This window comes from Macrotis lagotis, chromosome 8 (genome assembly GCF_037893015.1).
Source record: "Macrotis lagotis isolate mMagLag1 chromosome 8, bilby.v1.9.chrom.fasta, whole genome shotgun sequence".
In the NCBI taxonomy this organism is placed as follows: Eukaryota; Metazoa; Chordata; class Mammalia; order Peramelemorphia; family Peramelidae; genus Macrotis; species Macrotis lagotis.
Window position 1 is genome coordinate 39,391,083 of NC_133665.1, and position 20,731 is coordinate 39,411,813.

Below are 20,731 nucleotides of genomic sequence, written 5' to 3' on the forward strand. Positions count from 1 at the left end.
AACCTTATAGCCTCAGGGCAGAGGGCAGTGCTGCGGTCATCTACATATCAAAGTATGGGCTGGAGAACTTAAGACTTTGGAAAGAAGGATCTGACCATAGAGAATTACTTCAGTCCTATGGAAGAGCAAAACATACTCTGATGATGATAAAATCAAAGCTTCTGTATCCAAAACCTCCCAGAGAAATAGAAAATGGGCTCAGACTGTGGATGAGCTCAAAAAAGACTTTGAAAAGCAATTCAGGGAGGTGGAGGAAAAATTGGGAGGAGAAACGAGAGCAATGCAGAAAAATCATGAAAGAAATACAAAAAAATACTGAAGAAAATAATGTTAAAAGCTAGTTCAGGCCTAATGCAAAAAGCAAAACAAAAGGCAAATGAGAAGAATGCCTTAAAAAGCAGAATTGGCCAGCTGGAAAAGGAGATAAAAAAGCTCTCTGAAGAAAATAACTCCTTCAAATGCAAAATGAAACTAAAGGAAGCTGATGACTTTGCAAGAAATCAGGAAGAAATAAAACTCTTCCAAAAAAGCCAAAAATTAGAAGAAAATGTGAAATATCTCACTGGAAAAACAACTGACCCTGAAAACAGATCCAGAGGAAATAATTTGACAATTATTGGACTATCTGAAAGCCATGACCAGGAAAAAGAGCCTAAACTTCATTTTTCAAGAAATAATACAGCAAAATTGCCCTGAGATTCTAGAAGCTGAGGATAAAATAGAACCCAGTCACCCCCCGAAAGGGATCCCAAAAGAAAAACTTCCAGGAATATTATAGCCAAATTCCAAAACTCCCAAATGAAAGAGAAAATTCTAAAAGCTGCCAAAAACAGACAAGTCAACTACCGAGGCTTCATCCTCAGGATTACACAGGATCTAGCAGCATCTACATTAAGGGCTCATAGGGATTGGAATATGATGTTCCAGAAGGCAAAAGATCTTGGTTTACAACTGAGAATCAATTACCCAGCAAAACTGAAAATCCTCTTTCAGGGGAAAAGATGGATTTTCAATGAAACAGGGGACTTTCAAACTTTCCTAATGAGACGACCAGAGCTGAAAAGAAAGTTTGATCTCCAAGTACAGGACTCTGGTGAGCCATAGAGGGAGTGGAAGAGAGGGACTAACTATGAAGAACTTGATGATGTTGAACTGTTTGTATTCCTGCACAGGAAGAAGATATTGATAACTCATATGAACTTTCTCATTTATAAGAGCGACTAGAAGGAGCATATATAGACAGGACATAGGAAGGAGTGAAATATAATGGTATGATGTGATAAAGGGATGGAGTGAAAGGGTGATGGGGGAAAGTACTGGAAGGAAAAGGAGATGAAGAAGCTGAGAGATTTCACATAAGAGTCCAAAAAAAGCTTTTTCAATGGAGGGGAGGAGGGAAGGAAAGGGGGAATGAGTGAGCCTTCATTCTCATCAGAAATGGCTCAGGGAGGAAATGGCATATACAACTTAACAGGGTGAGGAAATCTGTCTTGGCCTGGAGAAGGATGGGAAGAAAGGGACAGGATGAGCGAAAATGGGAGGGGGAGGGAGGAATAGGTGACAGAAGAGAGGAAAGATCAAGGGAGAGGGTACTCAGATGCAACATGCTTTTGGACAGGGCCAGGATGAAAGGAGAGAGAGAGAGAGAGAGAGAGAGAGAATAAAATAAATGAGAGTGGGGAGGAATAGAATGGAGGTACAGTTAGTGATAGCAACTGAGGGAAAAATATTGAAGCAACTTCTCTGGTGGATTTATGATAAAGAAAGGATCTCACCCCAGAGACAGAGTTGGAATCTGAATACAGACTGAAGTACAATTTTTTTTCTCTCTCTCTATTCTTGAGGTTCCCCATCTTCTTGGGAGGGGAAGGGGGGGTTATGTTTATTCTTATGTTTACACTTATAACATTCAATTTACATCAATGTATGGCATGGAAACAATGTAGACACTGTCAGACAGCAGGGGGGGAGGAGGAAAATGTAGAATTCAGAGCCTTGAAAAAAATGATGGGTACAATTTACATGGTATATAATTGGAAAACAAATAAAATGTTTCAAAAAAAATTAGGAAAAATGTTAGTATAATTGACTATATCAGTAACAAACCTAAGAGAAATCATGATTATCTAAAGAGATGCTGAAAAAGCCTTTGACAAAATACAACATCCATTCCTACTAAAAACACTAGAGACCATAGGAATAAATGGATTGTTCCTTGGAAGGATAAGCAGTAACTATCTGAAACTATCAACAAACGTTATTTGCAATGGAATGACCTCAAGCATGCCCAATAAGATCAAGGGTGAAACAAAGTTGCCTGTTATCACCACTACTATTCAGTACTGTATTAGAAATGTTAGGCTCAGCAATAAGCGAAGAAAAAGAAATTGAAGGAATTGGAATTGGGGAAGAAGAAACAAAACTCTCACTCTTTGCAGATGACATGATGCTATATCTAGAGAACCCTAAAAAATCATCTAAAAAAAAACTACTAGAAACAATTAGCAACACTAGCAAAGTTGCAGGATATAAAATAAACCCTCATAAATCCTCAGCATTTCTATATATTACTAGCAAGATACAACAACAAGAGCTAATAATTTCTATATATTACTAGCAAGATACAGCAACAAGAGCTAATAGGGGAAAGCCCGTTTAAAATAACTTCAGACAATATAAAATACTTGCCAGTCTACCTGTCAAGGCAGACTCAGAAACTATGAAAACAACTATAAAACACTTTTCATGCAAATAAAATCATATTTAAATAGCTGAGCAAATATCAGTTGCTCATGGATAGGCCAAGCTAATATAATGAAAATGACAATTCTAAATTAAACTACTTATTTAGTGCCTACCAATCAAACTTCCAAAAAATTACTTTAATGAGTTAGAAAAAAGTGTAACTAAATTCATATAGAGAAACAAAAAGTTAGGAATATCAAGAGATTTAGTGGAAAAAAAAAGTACAAAAGAAAATAGCTTAGCCTTACCAGATCTATAATTATAAAGCATCAGTCATCAAAACTGATGGGTACAGGCTAAGAAATATAGTGGTGGATCAGTGGAATAGAGGAGGTGCAAAAGAGACAGTAGGAAAGGATTACAGTAATCTGTCTGATAAACCCAAGGAGTTCAGGTTGTGGGATAAGAACTCTTTATTCAATAAAAACTTAGGAAAACTGGAAGATAGTATAACAGAAACTTGGATCAGACCAACATTTCACACCACATACCAAGATAAGATTGAAGTGGGTGCAGGATACAGACATAAAACACAATATTATAAGCAAACTAGGAGAGCAAGGAATAATTTACCAGTCATATCTATGGAAAGGGAAGCAGTTCATGACCAAGAAAGAGATAGAGAACATCATTAAAAACAAACAGGATAATTTTGATTACATTAAATTTAAAAGCTTCTGTACAAAAAAAGCCCACTGTAATCAAGATCAAAAGAAAGGAAGTGAATTGGGAAACAATTTTTACAAGTAGTATTTCTGACAAAGAATTCATTTCTAAAATATCTAGAGAACTGAGTTAAATTTATAAAAAACAAAAAGCCATTCCCGAATTGACAAATGGTCAAAGGATATGCAAAGGCAATTTGCAGATGAAGAAATCAAAGCTATCCATAGTCATATGAAAATTGCTCTAAATCATTACTGATTAGTGAAATACAAATTAAAGCATCTCTGAGGTACTAACTCATACCTCTCAGATTAGCATTAAGACCAGAAAGGACAATGATCACTGCTGGAAGGGATGTAGGAAATCTGAAACAATAATGCACTGTTGGTGGAGCTGTGAACTGATCTATCCTTTCTGGAGAGCAATTTGGAATTATGCCCAAAGGCCAACAAAAATGTGCATACCCTTTGATCTAGCTATACCACTAACGGGTCTAAGCCATGAAGAAATTATGAAAAAGGGTAAAAACATCACTTGTACAAAAGTATTTGTAGCATTCCTGTTTCTGGTGGCAAAGAATTAAAAACTGAGATCAGTTGGGGAATGGCTGAACAAATTGTGGTGTATATACAACATATATATAAACATATACGTACAACATATATATATATATATATATATATATATAAAACAAATTGTGGGATATATACATATATATATATATATACATATATACACATACACACAAAATGTATGATGACAACTATTTTTTTATTAGAAATCAGGAGGGATGGGATTTCAGAGAAACCTGCAAAGACTTGTATGGGTGAGAAGAGCAGAACCAGAACATTGTACACCCTAACAGCAACATGGGGTGATGATCAACGTTAATGTACTTGTTCACTCTGTCAGAGCAATAATCAGGGACAATTTGCAACAGAGAATAGCATCTGTATCCAGAGAAAGTACTGTGGAGTTTAAAACAAAGAGTTGTCTTATGTACAATATAATCTATCTCTAATATTTTATTTCTACCTCAAAGATATGTTTTTCTTCTCAACACATTCAATTTTGGTCAATGCATAGCATGGAAACAATGTAAAGATTATCAGATTGCCTTCTCTGTGGGGAAGGGAGGGAGGGTGGGAGGAAATTGTAAAATTCAAAACCTTACAAAAATGACAGGTAGAACTATAATTTCACGGGATTGAAAAACAAATAAATTATTTATATGATAAAAAAAATGAGCAAGAAACTGAAAAGAACCATGATAAAAGAAAGCTACTTATAGCAATAGCTAAGATTCAAACAAAACCTCTGTAGAGAAAAAAGACAAAGTGTCTATGAAGAGGAATATCAGGTCTAATGCCCAAAAAGTCTACTTGCTAGACCTCAAAAGGGATTTTTAAAATTGATGAAGAAAGATAGACGACAACTTGCGGGGGGGGAGTCAACCAATCTGGAAAATTTGACTGAAGAAAATAATTCCTTAAAAAAATAAAACTAATCAAAAGTGTGGGGGGGGCTGGGAGATAAAGGGAGAGAATTAACTAATGAAAACAACTGCTTAAAAAGTAAATTCCAAAAGGAAAATGAGGTTCAAAAATTGATTTTAAAAAATTCCTTAAAAATTATCATTGAACAAATGAAAGTTAATGATTCTAGAAGGTGTCAAGACTCAAATGAAATCCAAACAAAAGAAAAATAGAAGAAAATATAAAATACCTCACTGGAAAAACAATTGATCTGGAAAATAGATCCTAGAAAATACGGATAAATTATAAATTAATGAACTACCTGAAAGCCATGATCAAAAAAAAAAAGAGCTTGGACAATATCTCTCAAGAAATTCTAAAGAAAAACTGCCCTAATATCCTAGAACCAGAGGGTAAAATAGGCATTGAAAAATAAATCTATCCATCAACTCCTGAAAGAGATTACAAGATGAAAACTGCAAGGAGTAATCAAGATTCCAAAATTATCAGATCAAGGAGAAAATAGTGCAAGCAGCAAGAAAGAAATAATTCAAATATCAAGGAGTCACAGTTAGGATTACAGAGGATGTAGCAACGTCTTTTCTTTTATTAAAGATATTATTTTAGTTTTACAATTTCCCCCATCTTACTTCCCTCCACCCACCCACCACCCACCCACAGAAAGCAATCTGTCAGTCTTTACTTTGTTTCCATGCTGTACATTGGTCCAAATTGAGTGTGATAAGAGAGAAATCATATCCTTAAGGAAGAAACATAAAGTATAAGAGATAACAAGATCAGACAATAAGATATCTGGGTTTTTTTCCCTAAATTAAAGGGAATAGGCTTGAACTTTGTTCAGACTCCACAGCTCTTTATCTGGATTCAGATGGTATTCTACTTTGCAGACAGCCCAAATTTGTTCCTGATTGTTGCACTGATGGAATAAGCGAGTCCTTCAATTCATCACCCCCATGTTGCTGTTAGGGTATATAGTGGTTTTCTATGCTCATCTCATTCAGCATCAGTTCATACAAATCCCTCCAGGCTTCCCTGAAATCCCATCCCTCCTGGTTTCTAATAGAACAGTAGTGTTCCATGACATACATATACCACAGTTTGCTAAACCATTCCCCAAATGAAGGACATTTACTGGATTTCCAATTCTTTGCCACAACAAACAGGGCTGCTATAAATATTTTTGTACAAGTGATGTTTTTACCCTTTTTCATCATTTCTTCAGGATATAGACACAGTAGTGGTATTGCTGGGTAAAAGGGTATGCACATTTTTGTTGCCCTTTGGGCGTAGTTCAAAATAGCTCTCCAGAAAGGTTGGATGAGTTCACAGCTCCACCAACAGTGTAATAGTGTCCCAGATTTTTCACAAACCTTTGAACAATGATCATTATCCTTTCTGGTCATATTGCCAATCTAAGAGGTGTGAGGTGGTACCTCAGAAAAGCTTTAATTTATATTTCTCTAATAATTAATGATTTAGAGCAATTTTTCAAATGGCTATGGATTGTAAATTGCCTTGCCTTTAACCATTTGTCAATTGGGGAATGGCTTTTTGTTTTAAAAATATGACTCAGTTCTCTGTATATTTTAGAAATGAGTCCTTTGTGAGAATCATTAGTTGTAAAGATTGTTTCCCAATTTACTACATTTTTTTTATCTTGGTTACAGTTGTTGTATCTGTGCAAAACCTTTTTAAGTTAATGTAATCAAAATCATCTAGTTGGTTTTTAGTGATGTTCTCCAACTCTTCCTTAGTCATAAACTGCTCCCCTTTCCATAGGTCTGACAGGTAAATTAGTCCTTGATCTTCTACTTTGCTTATAGTATTATTTTTATATCTAAGTCCTGTAGCCATTTAGATCTTATCTTGGTAAAGGGTATTAGGTGTTGGTCTAATCTAAGTTTCTTCCATACTAACTTCCAATTATCCCAGCAGTTTTTATCAAAGAGGGAGTTTTTATCCCAATGGCTGGACTTTTGGGGTTTATCAAACAGCAGATTACTATAATTGTCTCCTGATTTTGCACCTAGTCTATTCCACTGGTCCACCACTCTATTTCTTAGAAAATACAGAATACTTTTGATGACTGATGCTTTGTAATATAATTTTAGATAAGGTAGAGCTAAAGCCACCTTTTTTTGCACTTTTTTTATTAAGTTCCTGGAAATTCTAGACTTTTTATTTCTCCATATGAATTTTCTTACAATTTTTCTAACTCATTAAAGTAATTTTTTGGAATTTTGATTAGTAGGGCACTAAAAAGGTAGTTTAGTTTTGGTAGAATTATCATTTTTATTATATTAGCTCTACATATCCATGAGCAGTTGATATCTACCCAGTTATTTAAATCTGATTTAATTTGTGTGAGAAGTGTTTTATAATTGTTTTCAAAAAGTTACTGAGTCTGTCTTGGCAAATAGACTCCCAGTTATTTTATATTGTCTGAGGTTACTTTGAATGGGATTTCTCTTTCTAGTTTCTGCCTTTCTGCAGTTGATCATTAGGTTTTTATGTCCTAGTACACGGTCAATTTTTGTATAAGTTCCATGTACTGCAGAGAAAAAGGTATATTCCTTTCTATCCCCATTCAATTTCCTCCATAAGTCTACCATATCTAGTTTTTCTAACAGTTTACCTCCTTAACTTCTTTCTTGTTTATTTTACTATTCGATTTCTCTAGATCCGAGAGTGGGGGGTTGAGGTTGCCCACTAGTAGAGTTTTGCAGTCTATGTCTTCCTGTAGTTCTTTCAGATTCTCCTCTAAGAATTTGGATGCTATGCCATTGGGTGTATATATATATATATGTGTGTATATATATATATATATATATATATATATATATATATATATATACACATACATATATATATTCAGTATTGAAATAACTTTATTGTCTATGGTACCTTTTAGGAGGATAAAGTTTCCTTCCTTATCTCTTTTAACACTATCTATTTTTGCTGCTGCCTTGTCTGAGATAAGGATTGTTACCCTTGCTTTTTTTACTTCAGCTGAAACAAAATATACTGTGCTCCAACCTTTTACCTTTACTCTATATGTATCTCTCTGCTTCAAATGAGTTTCTTGTAAGCAGCATATTGTAGGATTCTGGTTTTTAATCCACTCTGCTATTTGCTTACATTTTAAGGCAGAGTTCAACCCATTCACATTCAAAGTTATGATTACTAATTCTTTATTGCCCTCCATGCTATCTTCCATCTGTTTGTATTCCCCCCCTTTATCCGTATTCCCCAGTATTTTGTTTCTGAATACCACGCCCTTCAGTGTGTTTGCCCTCCTATATCAACCCCTCCCCTTTCTTTCCCCTTTCCCTCTCCTTCCTTTTTGTGAGTTCCCCTTTTTCCCCCCTCCCTTTCTCTGTCCCCCCTCCCCTTTTCCCCTTTTAATACTTGAAAGGTTAGATGTACTTTAAGTTAACTAAGTATGTCTAAGTTGACTTTAAGCCAAGTCTGATGAGAAGAAGATTCAGGTGTTTCTCATCTCCTCCTTTCTACCCCTCTTTTAGCATAGGTATTTTGTACTTCTTAGTGTAATGAGATTTACCCCATTCAATCCCCTCCCTCCTCCTGTCTCCTTCCTGTCCCCCTTTTTAAGGAGGCAGTGTTTTTTAGAACATTCTACCTGAGTCACAGAAAATTCTGAGTATCTGTCACTTCTAGCTAAGTACATACTATCTAATAGAGTTAAAATTCTTGAGAGTTATTAGAGTATTTCTCCCAAGTGGGGTTAAAGCCAGTTACATCCCATTGGATAGCAATCTCATGGATAAGTCATAAATGTCCATCACTTTTAGCTAGGTACATTCTCTCTGTTAGAGTTACAATTCTAAAGATTTATGAGAATCTTTTCCCCATGCTGGGATATAGCCAGTTTCAACTTAATGGATAGCAGTTTTTTTTTTCTTTTACCACCCCCCCTTTTTCTTTTTACCTTTTCATGCGTCTCTTGAACTTCCTGTTTGATGTCCAAATTTTCTATTTAGCTCTGGTCTTTTCATCAGGAATTTTGGGAATTATTCCATTTCGTTAAATGTCCATCTTTTTCCCTGGAAGAGAAGGCCCCACTTTGTGGGATAGTGGATTCTTGGCTGCATTCCAAGCTCACTTGCTCTTCGATATATTTCATTCCAGGCCCTTCAATCCCTTAATGTTGATGCAGCCAGGTCCTGCTTAATACTTACTGTGGCTCCTTGATATTTAAATTGTTTCTTTCTGGCTGCTTGTGGGATTTTCTCTTTTATCTGATAGTCCTGGAATTTGGCCACAACATTCCTTGGTGTTTTCATTTTAGGATCTTTTTCTGGAGGGGATCAATGTATTCTTTCAATAACTACTTTGCCTTCTGGTTCCATGATATCAGGGCAGGTTTCCCTTACTAGATCCTGTAATATTAAGATCAGGCTTTTTTTTTTCTCTTCAATGCTTTCAGGAAGTCCAATTAATTCTCAGGTTGCCCCTCCTTGACCTATTCTCGAGGTCAGTGGTTTTGCTGATGAGGTATTTAACACTTTTTCTATTTTTTTCTATTTTTTTTTTTAACTGGCTCTTGCTATCTCATGGAGTCATTGGTTTCTGCAGACTCCATTCTTTTTGTTAGGGAGGAGTTTTCTTCATTAATCTTTTGCAACTTCTTTTCCAATTGGTCAATTCTACTTTTGAAAGAGCTTTCCATTTGATCCACTGAGGTTTTGAGAGAATTATTTTCTTTTTGCATTTTCCCAATTGAGGATCTGAGAGAATTATTCTCATTTTGTACTTGTCCAATTGATGATGTGAGAGATTTATTCTCATTTTGTATTTATCCAATTGACAATCTGAGTGTTTTTTGCTCATTTTGTATTTGCCCAATTGTATTTTCTAAGGATGTTTTCTTGTTGCAAGGTATTGTCTCTCCCAAATTTTCCAGATGATTTGTAAACTCCTTCCTTATTTCTTCAAGGAAGTCTTTCTATGACAAAGCCCAGATTCATATTTTCCTCAGAGGTTCTAGGTCTCTCTGAGTTAGGGGCGTTTCCTTCCAAGAATTTTTCTGTGGATCCACCTTTCCACTGACCCTTCTTCATTTTGCTTAGACCTTGAGTTGGGGAGGGGCTGATTTACAGGGGCTTGGGATAGCTTGAGGCTTTACTCTCTGAGTACAATTTCTCTGGCTGGACAGTAGGAGGTGCTGGTTGCTTTTTCTGGAGTGTCTGTGACCTTGATTGAGGCCTTCTCCCTTAGATTTAAGGGAGTGATTAAAGCTACTGAATCCTCTTGCCTTCAATCAATGGTGGGCTTTACCCTGGGATGAGGTCATTCCTCTCCCTACTGTCAGCTGGGCTGGTTCTTCTGCTCACATTACCTGTGCCTGAGGCAGAAGTAGTCTGCAATTGTTTGTTCTGGGAAGAGTCCTCAGTCATAATGGAGGCGTGGACTCAGAGTTCCTTAGACCAGAGGAGCCCAGGGATGGTGCTCAAAGCTCTCCTCCACTGGAACTCTCCCCCCAGCCCTATCAGCAAGCTCCAGAGGGTCAATGCCAGCACCAGTGCCTCTGCTCCCTAGTTGACTCAAGCCCTAGCCATGTAGCCCCACCGCTGATCCAGCAGGTCCGGCTCTCAGGCCCTCAGACTCCCCAGCTCCAATTCAGCCGCTAATCTGAAGCTGATCCTCCCTCTGTGCCCAGACTCATCCGAATGCTGCTACAGGAGACAAATCCTGAGCTAGATATTCTTTCTCCTGGCTTTTCATTCTGGGTTTTGTGGGTCAGATTTCTGTTAAGAAGTTTGTTTCATGATAGACGGGGAAAGATCAGGAGACTTTAGAACTGTGCCTGTCTTCTCTCCACCATCTTGGCCAGAAGTCTAGGATGTAGCAATTTCAACATTAAAGGATCAGAGGTTTTGGAATATGATATTCAGGAAGGCAGAGAAGTTTAGATTACAACCAAGATACAACTCCCCCCCCCAAAATTGAGCATAATCATTTAGGGGGTGGGGAGTGGGGAATGGATATTCAATGCAATGAGGGACTTTTAAGCTTTCCTGATGAAAAGACCAAAAAAGAAACAAAAAAAACCTGATATTCAAATATAAGACTCAAGAGAAATATAAAAAAAGGAAAAAGGAAAAAAAAGCCATGTTAGTCAATAAAGCTAAAGTGTTTATATTCCTTCATAGGAAGATACTTGTGAACTGGGAACTGCATCTCTATTATAGGGCAATTATACTTTGAGGATATGGGTATAAACTGACTATGATATAATGATATTAAAAAAAATTAAGAGCAGAAAAAAAGGAATGTAATGGTATAAGAGGAAAGGAAAAGGCAGAATGAGATAAATTATATCATATGAAGAGGCACAAAAGATCTATTACAGTAGAGGGAAAGAAGTGGGGGAGTGGTGAGAGGGTTCGCATTCTTCAAACATTATTCTCATCAGACTTGGCTCAAAAAAAGAAGTAACATACAGAAATTTAACTGACAATCAGGAGAGGAAAGGGGAAAGAAAATAGAAGGGGGTCGGATAAAAAGGGCAGCAAAAAAGGGAAAGAAGTGCTACCAGAAGAGATAGCAGACTGAGGGATGCAACTGTCAGAAGTAAATATTAGTTGGTAAGGAGGGATAGGGTGAAAGGATAGAGAAAATTATAAACAGGACAAAAAATATTACACAGTCAACAATCATAACTGTTAATGTGAATGGGATGAAATCTCCAATAAAACTCAGAATCCTATAATATGCTGCTTAAAAGAAACAAATTTGAAGCAGAGAAATATACACAGAGTAAAGAATCCATTATGGTACAATATTCAAATACTTAGAGAAAAGTTAAGTGAGTTACAGAAAGAAAGCCAATAAAATTTTATGAGTGGGAGAAAGAAGTTAAGGAGGTAAATAAAATTTTAGAAAACTTGAATATGATAGATCCCTGGAGAAAACTGAATGGGGAATAAAAAGGGAATATACCTTTTTCTCTGTGATGAATGGCACCTACTCAAAAACTGACCATGTACAAGGGCATTAAAAAATCTCACAAACAAATACAAAGAGACAGAGATATTAAATGCAACCTCTTCAATATGATAAATAAAAATTTATTAAAATAATAAAAAAGTCACATATAATAAAGGGCCATGAAAAGGTAGATTAAATTTAATTGGAAATTAAATAATCTAATTTTAAAGAACGAGTAGGTCAAATAATGAATCACAGAATTAATAATTTCATTGAAGAAAGTGATAATGATGAGACAATAGACCAAAATTTATGGGATACAGTTAAAGCAGTCATTAGGGGAAATTTTATATTTTTTAATGTTTATGTGACTAAAATAAGAAAGACCATATCAATGAATTTGACATGCCACTAAAAAGCTCTAAAAAAAGAATTAAAAATCCCCAATCAAATACCAAATTTGAAATTCTGAAAATCAAAGGAGATTTTAATAGATGATTAACAAAAAATTAATAAAAGCATAATGAATAAATAAAACCAAGAGCTGGTTTTGTTAAAAAATAAAATAAAATAAACCAATGATTCATTTGATTTAACAAAAGAAAATCAAATCACCAGGATCAAAACCTGAGTGAATTCACTAACAATAAAGAGGAAATTAAAGTAATAATGAGGAGCTATTTTTCCCAACTATATGCAAATAAATCTGATAATCTAAGTGAAATAGATGAATATTTACAAAAAATAAATACCCCATTTTAGAAGAAAAATTTGAACAAATCATCAATGAATTCCCTAAGGAAAAAAATCTCCAGGCCAAAACAAATTTATTAGGGAATTCTATCAGATATGGAAAGAACAATTAATTCCAATACCATATAAACTATTTAGAAAAATAGGCCAAGATGGATCCTATTAAATTCTTTTTATGACACAAATATGATGCTATTACATAAAGCAGAAAGAGTCCATAGACCAATTTCCTTAATGAGTATTAATGAAAAAATTATAAATAAAAATATCAGAAAATAAAGTATAACAATTTCTCAACAGAATCATACACTATGACCAGGAATGCAGGGCTGATTCTATGTTAGGAAAACTATCAGCACAACTGACCATATCAATAACAAAACAAATAGAAATTATATGATTTTCTAAGTAGTTGCTGAAAAAGGTTTTGAAAAAATACAGCACCCAGGGAGCAAGCTTAGGTGGTGGAACAGATGGAACACTGGCCCTGGAGTGAGGAAGATCTGAGTTCAAATGTGATCTCAGACACTTAATAATTGCTTAGCTATGTGACCTTGGGCAAGTCACCTAAACCCATTGACATTTTTTAAAGTGATATATATAACAGTATATGTATGCATATGTGTTGTGTGTCTGTGTGTGTACACACACACACACACACACACTCTCTCTCTCTCTCTCTCTCTCTCACACACACACACACACACAGAGAGGGATAGTTTTAGCTTACAAGTCCCAACAGTTATACATACCTAAAAAAATACATCACCCATAAAAAAAAACACTTAAAGAACATAGAATAATTCCTTAGAATGATAAGCAGTTTCTATCTGAGACCATCAGCAAGCATCATATGTAATGGACATAATGGACCATCAAAAGTAAAAAAAAGGGATGCCCCAAATCGCCACTATTATTCAACATTACACTAAAAATGTTAGCATTAGCAATAAGAAAAGAAAAAGAAATTGAAGAAATTAGAAGCAATGGGGAAACAAAACTATTACTTTGCAGATATGATAATGTACTTGGAGAATACTAGATAATGAACTAAAAAACTACTTCAAATAATTAACGACTTTAGCAAAGTTATATACCCACATGAATCATCAGCATTTCTATATATTACCAATAACATCCAGCATCAAGAAGTACAAAGGGAAGTTCCATTTAAATTACCTGTAGACAATATAAAACATTTGGGAATCTACCTGCCAAAACAAACTCCGAACACCAATACAAAATACTTTTAACACAAATTAAGTCATATCTCAACAACTGGAAAAAATATCAATTGTTCATGGGTTGGCCACACTAATGTAAAAAAAATGATTCTACCTAAATTAATTTACTTATTTAGTGTCATACCAATCAAGCTTCCAAAAAGTTATTTTATAGAGTTAGAAAAAAATAATAGCAAAACTCATTTGGAAGAACAAAAGGTCAAGAATATCAAGGGAATTAATGGGGGAGGGGGGAAGGCAAAGGAAGGTAGCCTAGTTGTACCAGGTCTAAAAAATATATTTATTACAAAGCAGAAATCACCAAAACTATTTGGTACAATGTGGGAAAAGTTCCTGGTGAAGTCCTCTCAGAGTTAAGAAATGATTTTGTTAGGAGGACATTCTGACTATAGACATTACTTCATTTTAGTTGAGATAATTATGAAGGTCCTAAATTACTTCACCAACTGGTGGAGAAAATATGATGAAAACATTTCATCTTTTCTTTGTGTCAGTTGCTGGGGAAAAATTTAAGTGAACAGATTTACCCCCAAAAGCCCAGGCAACAGGCTAAAGGGTAGGAGGGTTGGGGGTGGGGGGAATTCCATATATTTGTGCTTGACTACACTTTGGATGCAGCTCTCAAATTCTCACCAGTAGGTGAGATTGTAAGTATGTCCTTTTCTCAAAAAAAGCAAATAAACTTTATTTTTCTCAGACCCAGTCTCTGGGAATTTCTTTTAGGTTAAATTTATCCCACACAGTACTGTCTAGGAAATAGAATGATAGATCAAGTAAAGACTTAGCTCTTCTTAACAATATGGTGATCAAAGACAATTCTAAAAGACTTGTGATAGAAAATAAAATCAAGAGAAAAAATTATGGAGTCTGAATGCAGATCAAAGAATGTTATTTTCATTTGTTATTTTGTTTTTTCCCATTTTGTTCTGATTTTTCTTTCATAACATGACTAAGGTGGAGATATGTTTGACATAATTGTACATATATAAAATATCAGATTGCTTGTTTTTTGGAGAGAGGGAGGGAAAGGACAGAGGAAGAAAATCTTAGAATTCAAAATCTTATAAAAACGAATGTTAAAAATTATCTTTAAATGTAATAGGGAGAAAAATATTATTAAGACAAAAAAAAAAAAAAAAGACGATACCACAATTGCCAATAGAGTAGTTAGGAAGATCCGGAGCTAAGCCCCATCTCTTCTCCTTTATTGGCTGTGTGATGCTGAGCCTGTCAGTACCCCAAGACAATGTCTAAGGTTCAAAGTCACCGACACAAAATAATGATCTAGAGGTGGGGAGGAAGTTCCTTAAGAGGAGCCACTGGTACTAATGAAATCACAAGTCCAGCACACATCCTCCCCAAAAATAAAAAGAAAGTTTTGCCATTTCTTTATCAAGATAGAAAGCTTATATATAGCAAGTTTATAAGCTTCAACTCAGTTTGAGAGACTAGGAAAAAATTGTTATTAAAATATTACCCATATATATATGAAATATAAAAACTAATGAGAAATAATTTGGGAAGAAAGCCTACTTAAGATACAGAGAATGAACAATCCACAAAATCTAGTACTAGTAGATATTTATACAAATAAATTGACTATACTGACAACTACATAACCATGCATAGCAGTGATAAATGAAATCTGCAGAAAATCAAAAATATATATCATTAACATTACTATTTGAAAGACATTTCCCTGTAGTAAATTTAGCTTATATAAAAAGCTTTGGCAGAAAGACTTCAAAGGCATATCAATATACCTGCAAAGTTTCCAAATAGTTTTTATATATTTAATTAATACAATACATGATTACAAATATAACTAGTTTATTTTTTATATCTATGGCACCTTTCTAAGACTCTTCACTAATCCCAAGCATTTTAATAATTCCTCATCAAAATTTTTGCCTCAACAGATTTCTATAATTATTATATTTATATGAATCTAATATTATTCATGTCAAAATTCTACTTCATACAATGACAGATTTATTCTATCCCTAAACAGATCCCTATCCCTAAAGCAGATTTCTACATATCATCAGCATTCAAAAATTATTTCTTAAAAGTCAATCACATAAAATTTCTCCCCTGAAAAATAGTTTTATAATAATTACAATCATAATTTATTCCCATTAAAATGTAAATATAGTAGTACAATAATGAAATTATAAAACCTAAATAGGATAGTAAAAATTCTCTCATTCTTTTAATAATCTCTGAAAACTGAAAATACAAGTTTCATTTTTAAATAACAGTTTCCATAATCATATGTATATATGAACTAGTTTTTTTAACTCTAACAATAAAGTTTTCTTATATCCAATTTCTGATTTTGCCAGGTAAAGATAGAAAGTAATCATCAGATATGAATATTTTTAGATGCCTGCATAGTTGTGTTAAGCAATTAAACTCAAGCTGCTTATCATTTTTATTTTTTTTTGAAAGCCCTTTTTTTTTTAGGTTTTGTTTTGTTGGGGTTTTTTTTGCAAGGCAAATGGGGTTAAGTGGCTTGCCCAAGGCCACACAGCTAGGTAATTATTAAGTGTCTGAGACCACATTTGAACCCAGGTACTCCTGACTCCAGGGCCAGCGCTTTATCCACTACGCCACCTAGCCGCCCCTGCTTATCATTTTAAAAGACAAATTACCAAGGGCAGCTAGGTGGCACAGTGGATAGAAAACCGGCTCTGGAGTCAGGAGGACCTGAATTCAAATCCGACCTCAGACGCTTAATAATTACCTAGCTGTGTGACCTTGGGCAGTCACTTAACCCCACTGTCTTAATATAAAATAAAAAAAAAATTTTAAAAGACCAATTACCTCCATGCTGAAATTCTGAAGAGATATTCCAAATGATAATGGGTTTTTTCGATTTGTAGTCTGAAAAAAAAATTAAGTAATGCAAAGAAAAATTTTAATTCCAAAATGGTATTCAATATGTTCATATTTTATATATACATTTTACTGATTTACAATAGTTATTTTAAAATCATGACATTTTGCCCAAAGTCAGAAGACTAGCCAAGTGGCAAAACCAGTGCTCAAACAGATCTTTTCACTGGTAGGCCATTTATACTTCCAAAAAGTAAATATGACACTCTTTAAGATTACTGAAAACTAGGGGCAGCTCAGTGGCACAACTACAATTGTATTTAAAAAGCAAACAAACAAATAAAAACACCTAAAACTTTTATAGACTATATTTAAAAAGTGTTTTGCAAGCATTCAACTAATTTGACTACGTTGAATTTACCCTATTTTCTCTGAAAAACTAAATTGCAGGGGCAGCTAGGTGGTGCAGTTAATAGAACACCGGCCCTGGAGTCAGGAGTACCTAAGTTCAAATCTGGCCTCAGACACTTAATAATTACCTAGCTGTGTGACCTTGGGCAAGCCACTTAACCCCATTGCCTTGCAAAAATAAGAGTACTTAAAAGTTCTAATAGTTACTAAATACATATATATATATATATATATATATACACATATATATATATACATACACACACACACACACACATATATGTGTGTATATATATATATATATATATAAAACCATAATGATGAGAAAAAGCATTTTAGAATAATCAGAATATAAAATGAGAAGCAAAGTCTTCCATTATTATAAATTACAAATGACAGCTATAATTGTAAAGACAAATGGATAAAAATACTTACATCATCTTCAACTCGGACATGAATATTAGAGATTTTTAATTGAAGATTTTTTATTATCTGTGCAATTAGCTTTTCTGAAAAAGAATCCTGCTTCTCTTGTGGTGGATTTTCTATAAAATGCAACCATAAAGATATTTTTAGTTTGAAAGAAAAATGTAGTTTAGAAAAATTCTTGCTGATTAAATCACTGCAAATAAAAGGCTGACATCAAAGTCATTAATGTTAAAACCATTAAGAAATAATACATAATTAAATCCTTTGATAAATTTAACTTTAATAATATAATATTAATAACTAACTGCAAAGTCTACATCTATAGGGACTCTATAAAATGAAAATGATGGACTAAGTGGTTTCTAAGGTTTTCTCCAACTTGAAATTTATAATCTTATGTAAAAAATTAGAGTAACTAAATCTTGAATTTACACAGCTATTAATACCTTTGCCACATAAGTATATTTTAATCTGAGTGGATTTTGTTATATAATAGCTCTAAATAAGACACAACATTAGTCATACAGGAGGAAAATCAGAAAATGTTCAAGCAAAACTGATATGTAAAACATGCCAGACTCTTAATTCCTTAGACGCTAAATACAAATGTTCCATATTTTGCCCATTCTTAATTTGATCTATGGCTCTAACTCTCTGCCAAGACAGTTTTATTTAAAAATACCCAAACATTCAGTTAATAACTTATTATAAAGGGTTTAGTTATACATTTATTATTTCTTGATAGTTTTAACATGAGTAATATGTGTGTGTGTATTTAGTGACTTTGATGTAAGTCAAATAAAAAGTTTGACTTACTCGGTGATCAAAGAGATATAGAGGAACAGATACATACATGTATACAACCAGAGATAGAAGCAAAGATGAAACTAAGAAATGAGGCAAAGAGATAGTACTAAAAACAGATATTAAAAAAATTCTGTGGATAGAGGAGAGAAGCACTACATCAGAGTTGGGTAATTTAAAAAGAGGTTTTTCAAGCTTGCACAAAAGAGTAGACTTAAGGACATATAAAGAAGAGCAAAGCAGATTCTTCAGGAATCAGGGATAAAACTAACCAATAAGGAAACCATAAACCAGTCGATGTGATTAATTATTTAAAATGCCCTAAAAAAAGTTAAATATCACCTAGTTAAATATCTTCAAACATTAATTACAGACAGTATAAAAAGTTTGACTGATACACATAGATATGGTATTAACATACTTGTGAAGTGAATAATAACAATACAATTTAGTACTGCTAAATAAAAATAAGTAGTGAAGGGCAGCTAGGTGGCACAGTGGATAGAGCACCAGCTGTAGTCAGGAGGACCTGAGTTCAAATCTACCCTCAGACAATTATTACCTAGTTGTGTGTTATGTCACTTTCCAAAAAAAAAAGTAGTAAAGATACTGAGTTTTATAAGAGTTGAAAAAGAGCAGCAATCACTAAGAGTTGAGACATTTGAAGAAAACTATGAGAAGATGAAATTTGTTTTAAGACTTTGTAGAAAAAAAATAGAATTTAAATTAGGGAGGTAGATAGAGCATTCCAAATAGGATAAATATGAGTAAAGTTATAAAAAAGTTGGCATGAAAGATTATAAAATATTGACCAGTGGACAACTTCAATTGCAGAAAATTTACATGAGGAAACAAAAAAAAAAAACTAGGATTGGAATATTGGAATAGTAGGTAAAGGTCAGGTTGAACAGGGATGTTGAATAAACAGGATAAGGACTTAGATAAACAGGTCTTTAAGAAATAAGGCTGAAAACTTGAAAAAGTGTTTCAAGTAACTATTGTATGGCCTATTGGCATCATAGAGAAGATGACATGTTGCACATTATGTTAATCATAATGAGGGGAGAGTTGTACAAAGACATACTTCCCACTACGTTTTCCAGGACAGTTCTACCCGTTGGCCAAGTTTGATAGAACAAAGGACTTCTGGTGAGGTCTGGATGCTGTGGGAAACCCTGGCCTTATGGATGTGGTTTCCTCCATAATCAGCGAGGCACCACTGGATAACCCAACCCGTAATAAAGGAACAGGAAGATGAAGCAACAATAAAGAGAAAGAGGAAGAGGTGCAGAAAGTACTATAACATTAAGTTTATAATGTAGACATGAAGCAATGAGGCACTTGTACTGGCAAAAGTAGTAATGGAAAGACAAGCCAGACATAAGAAAATTCCTAAGATTTGGAGACGCTGAAGCAATTAATGAAGAGTTCAAAGTTATGTTCAGTAGAATTATGGCATCATTTTCTGAGGTTAAGAAGTCCTAGAAGAAAGTAAATAGCTTTACAATCAAGGTATAATCTTGTGTCACAGATGCTTTGGCAGATAGGTGACATCCACGGATTCTTCTCAGAACAATATTTTTAAATGTATAAGATTACATTAAAATACAGTTTTGTTTGTTTTTTAATTCACAGATCCTCAGACAAGAAGAGTAAAGTAAGTTCAATTTTAGACACCAAATTTCAAGTGAGAGCCAATGAAGAAATACAATGAGAAGTCAAAAATGAAGAACTAAAGAGTAAGATTAAAAAAATGAAGACAAAGATTCAGAAATATCCTTGTATAGACACTCAAAACTATGTAGTTTTTACCCTAAGATTTCTCCTCATTTTAGTAGTCATGTACTTGAACTAGGAAAAAAAGAAGTATGTTAGCTAAAACTATCCCAGGTTATGACCGAAGGCCCCCATACCATAGATTTGCCCCATGTTCCAGTACCTACTACAGGGAGCAGGAAGCAAAAACAATAGTTATTGGCTGAATGAATTCCCCAGTTAAAGGGAAAGACTAGTGAATTCTGATCTCTAAGACCCGACCACAAAGGTAATCACAGTGATGACAAAGGGCTGGATGCCTAATCCATTCTTGACAGGCTGACAAGTTCACCTCTCAGAAAAGTGAGGAAGAATTAAGGAGCATTTAACTAGTGAACACAATCTTAACCAACAAGAGGAACAGATTAATAAGGAGAAGTAGGGCTCATCTCTCTCCAGGTCATTTCTAATCATTCATCTCTCAGTCAACATCTACTAAGCACCTTCTGTGTTTCAGGTACTGCACCAAAGGACACAAGAGAAGAGGCAGGAAGTCCCTACCTTAAGGAGCTTATTAATCTATTCCTTTAAAAGTCTGTGATATTCAAGAACACAAATGCAAAATAGAGTCAGAAATAT

At 34.3% G+C, this 20,731-nt stretch overlaps 1 protein-coding gene across 6 annotated transcripts in view; it reads right to left on the reverse strand.

Moving 5' to 3' along the window:
* The window catches only part of VPS13A (vacuolar protein sorting 13 homolog A), a 349,000-nt gene that overhangs the window by 277,064 nt on the left and 51,205 nt on the right, over positions 1–20,731 (reverse strand). For all 6 annotated transcript variants that reach the window (XM_074196703.1, XM_074196708.1, XM_074196704.1 and 3 more), the window contains 2 exons: positions 17,540–17,649; positions 16,682–16,741 (listed from right to left, as the gene is read on the reverse strand). In XM_074196703.1, the coding sequence (XP_074052804.1) occupies positions 16,682–16,741; positions 17,540–17,649 (170 nt within the window). The remainder of the gene's footprint in view (positions 1–16,681; positions 16,742–17,539; positions 17,650–20,731) is intronic.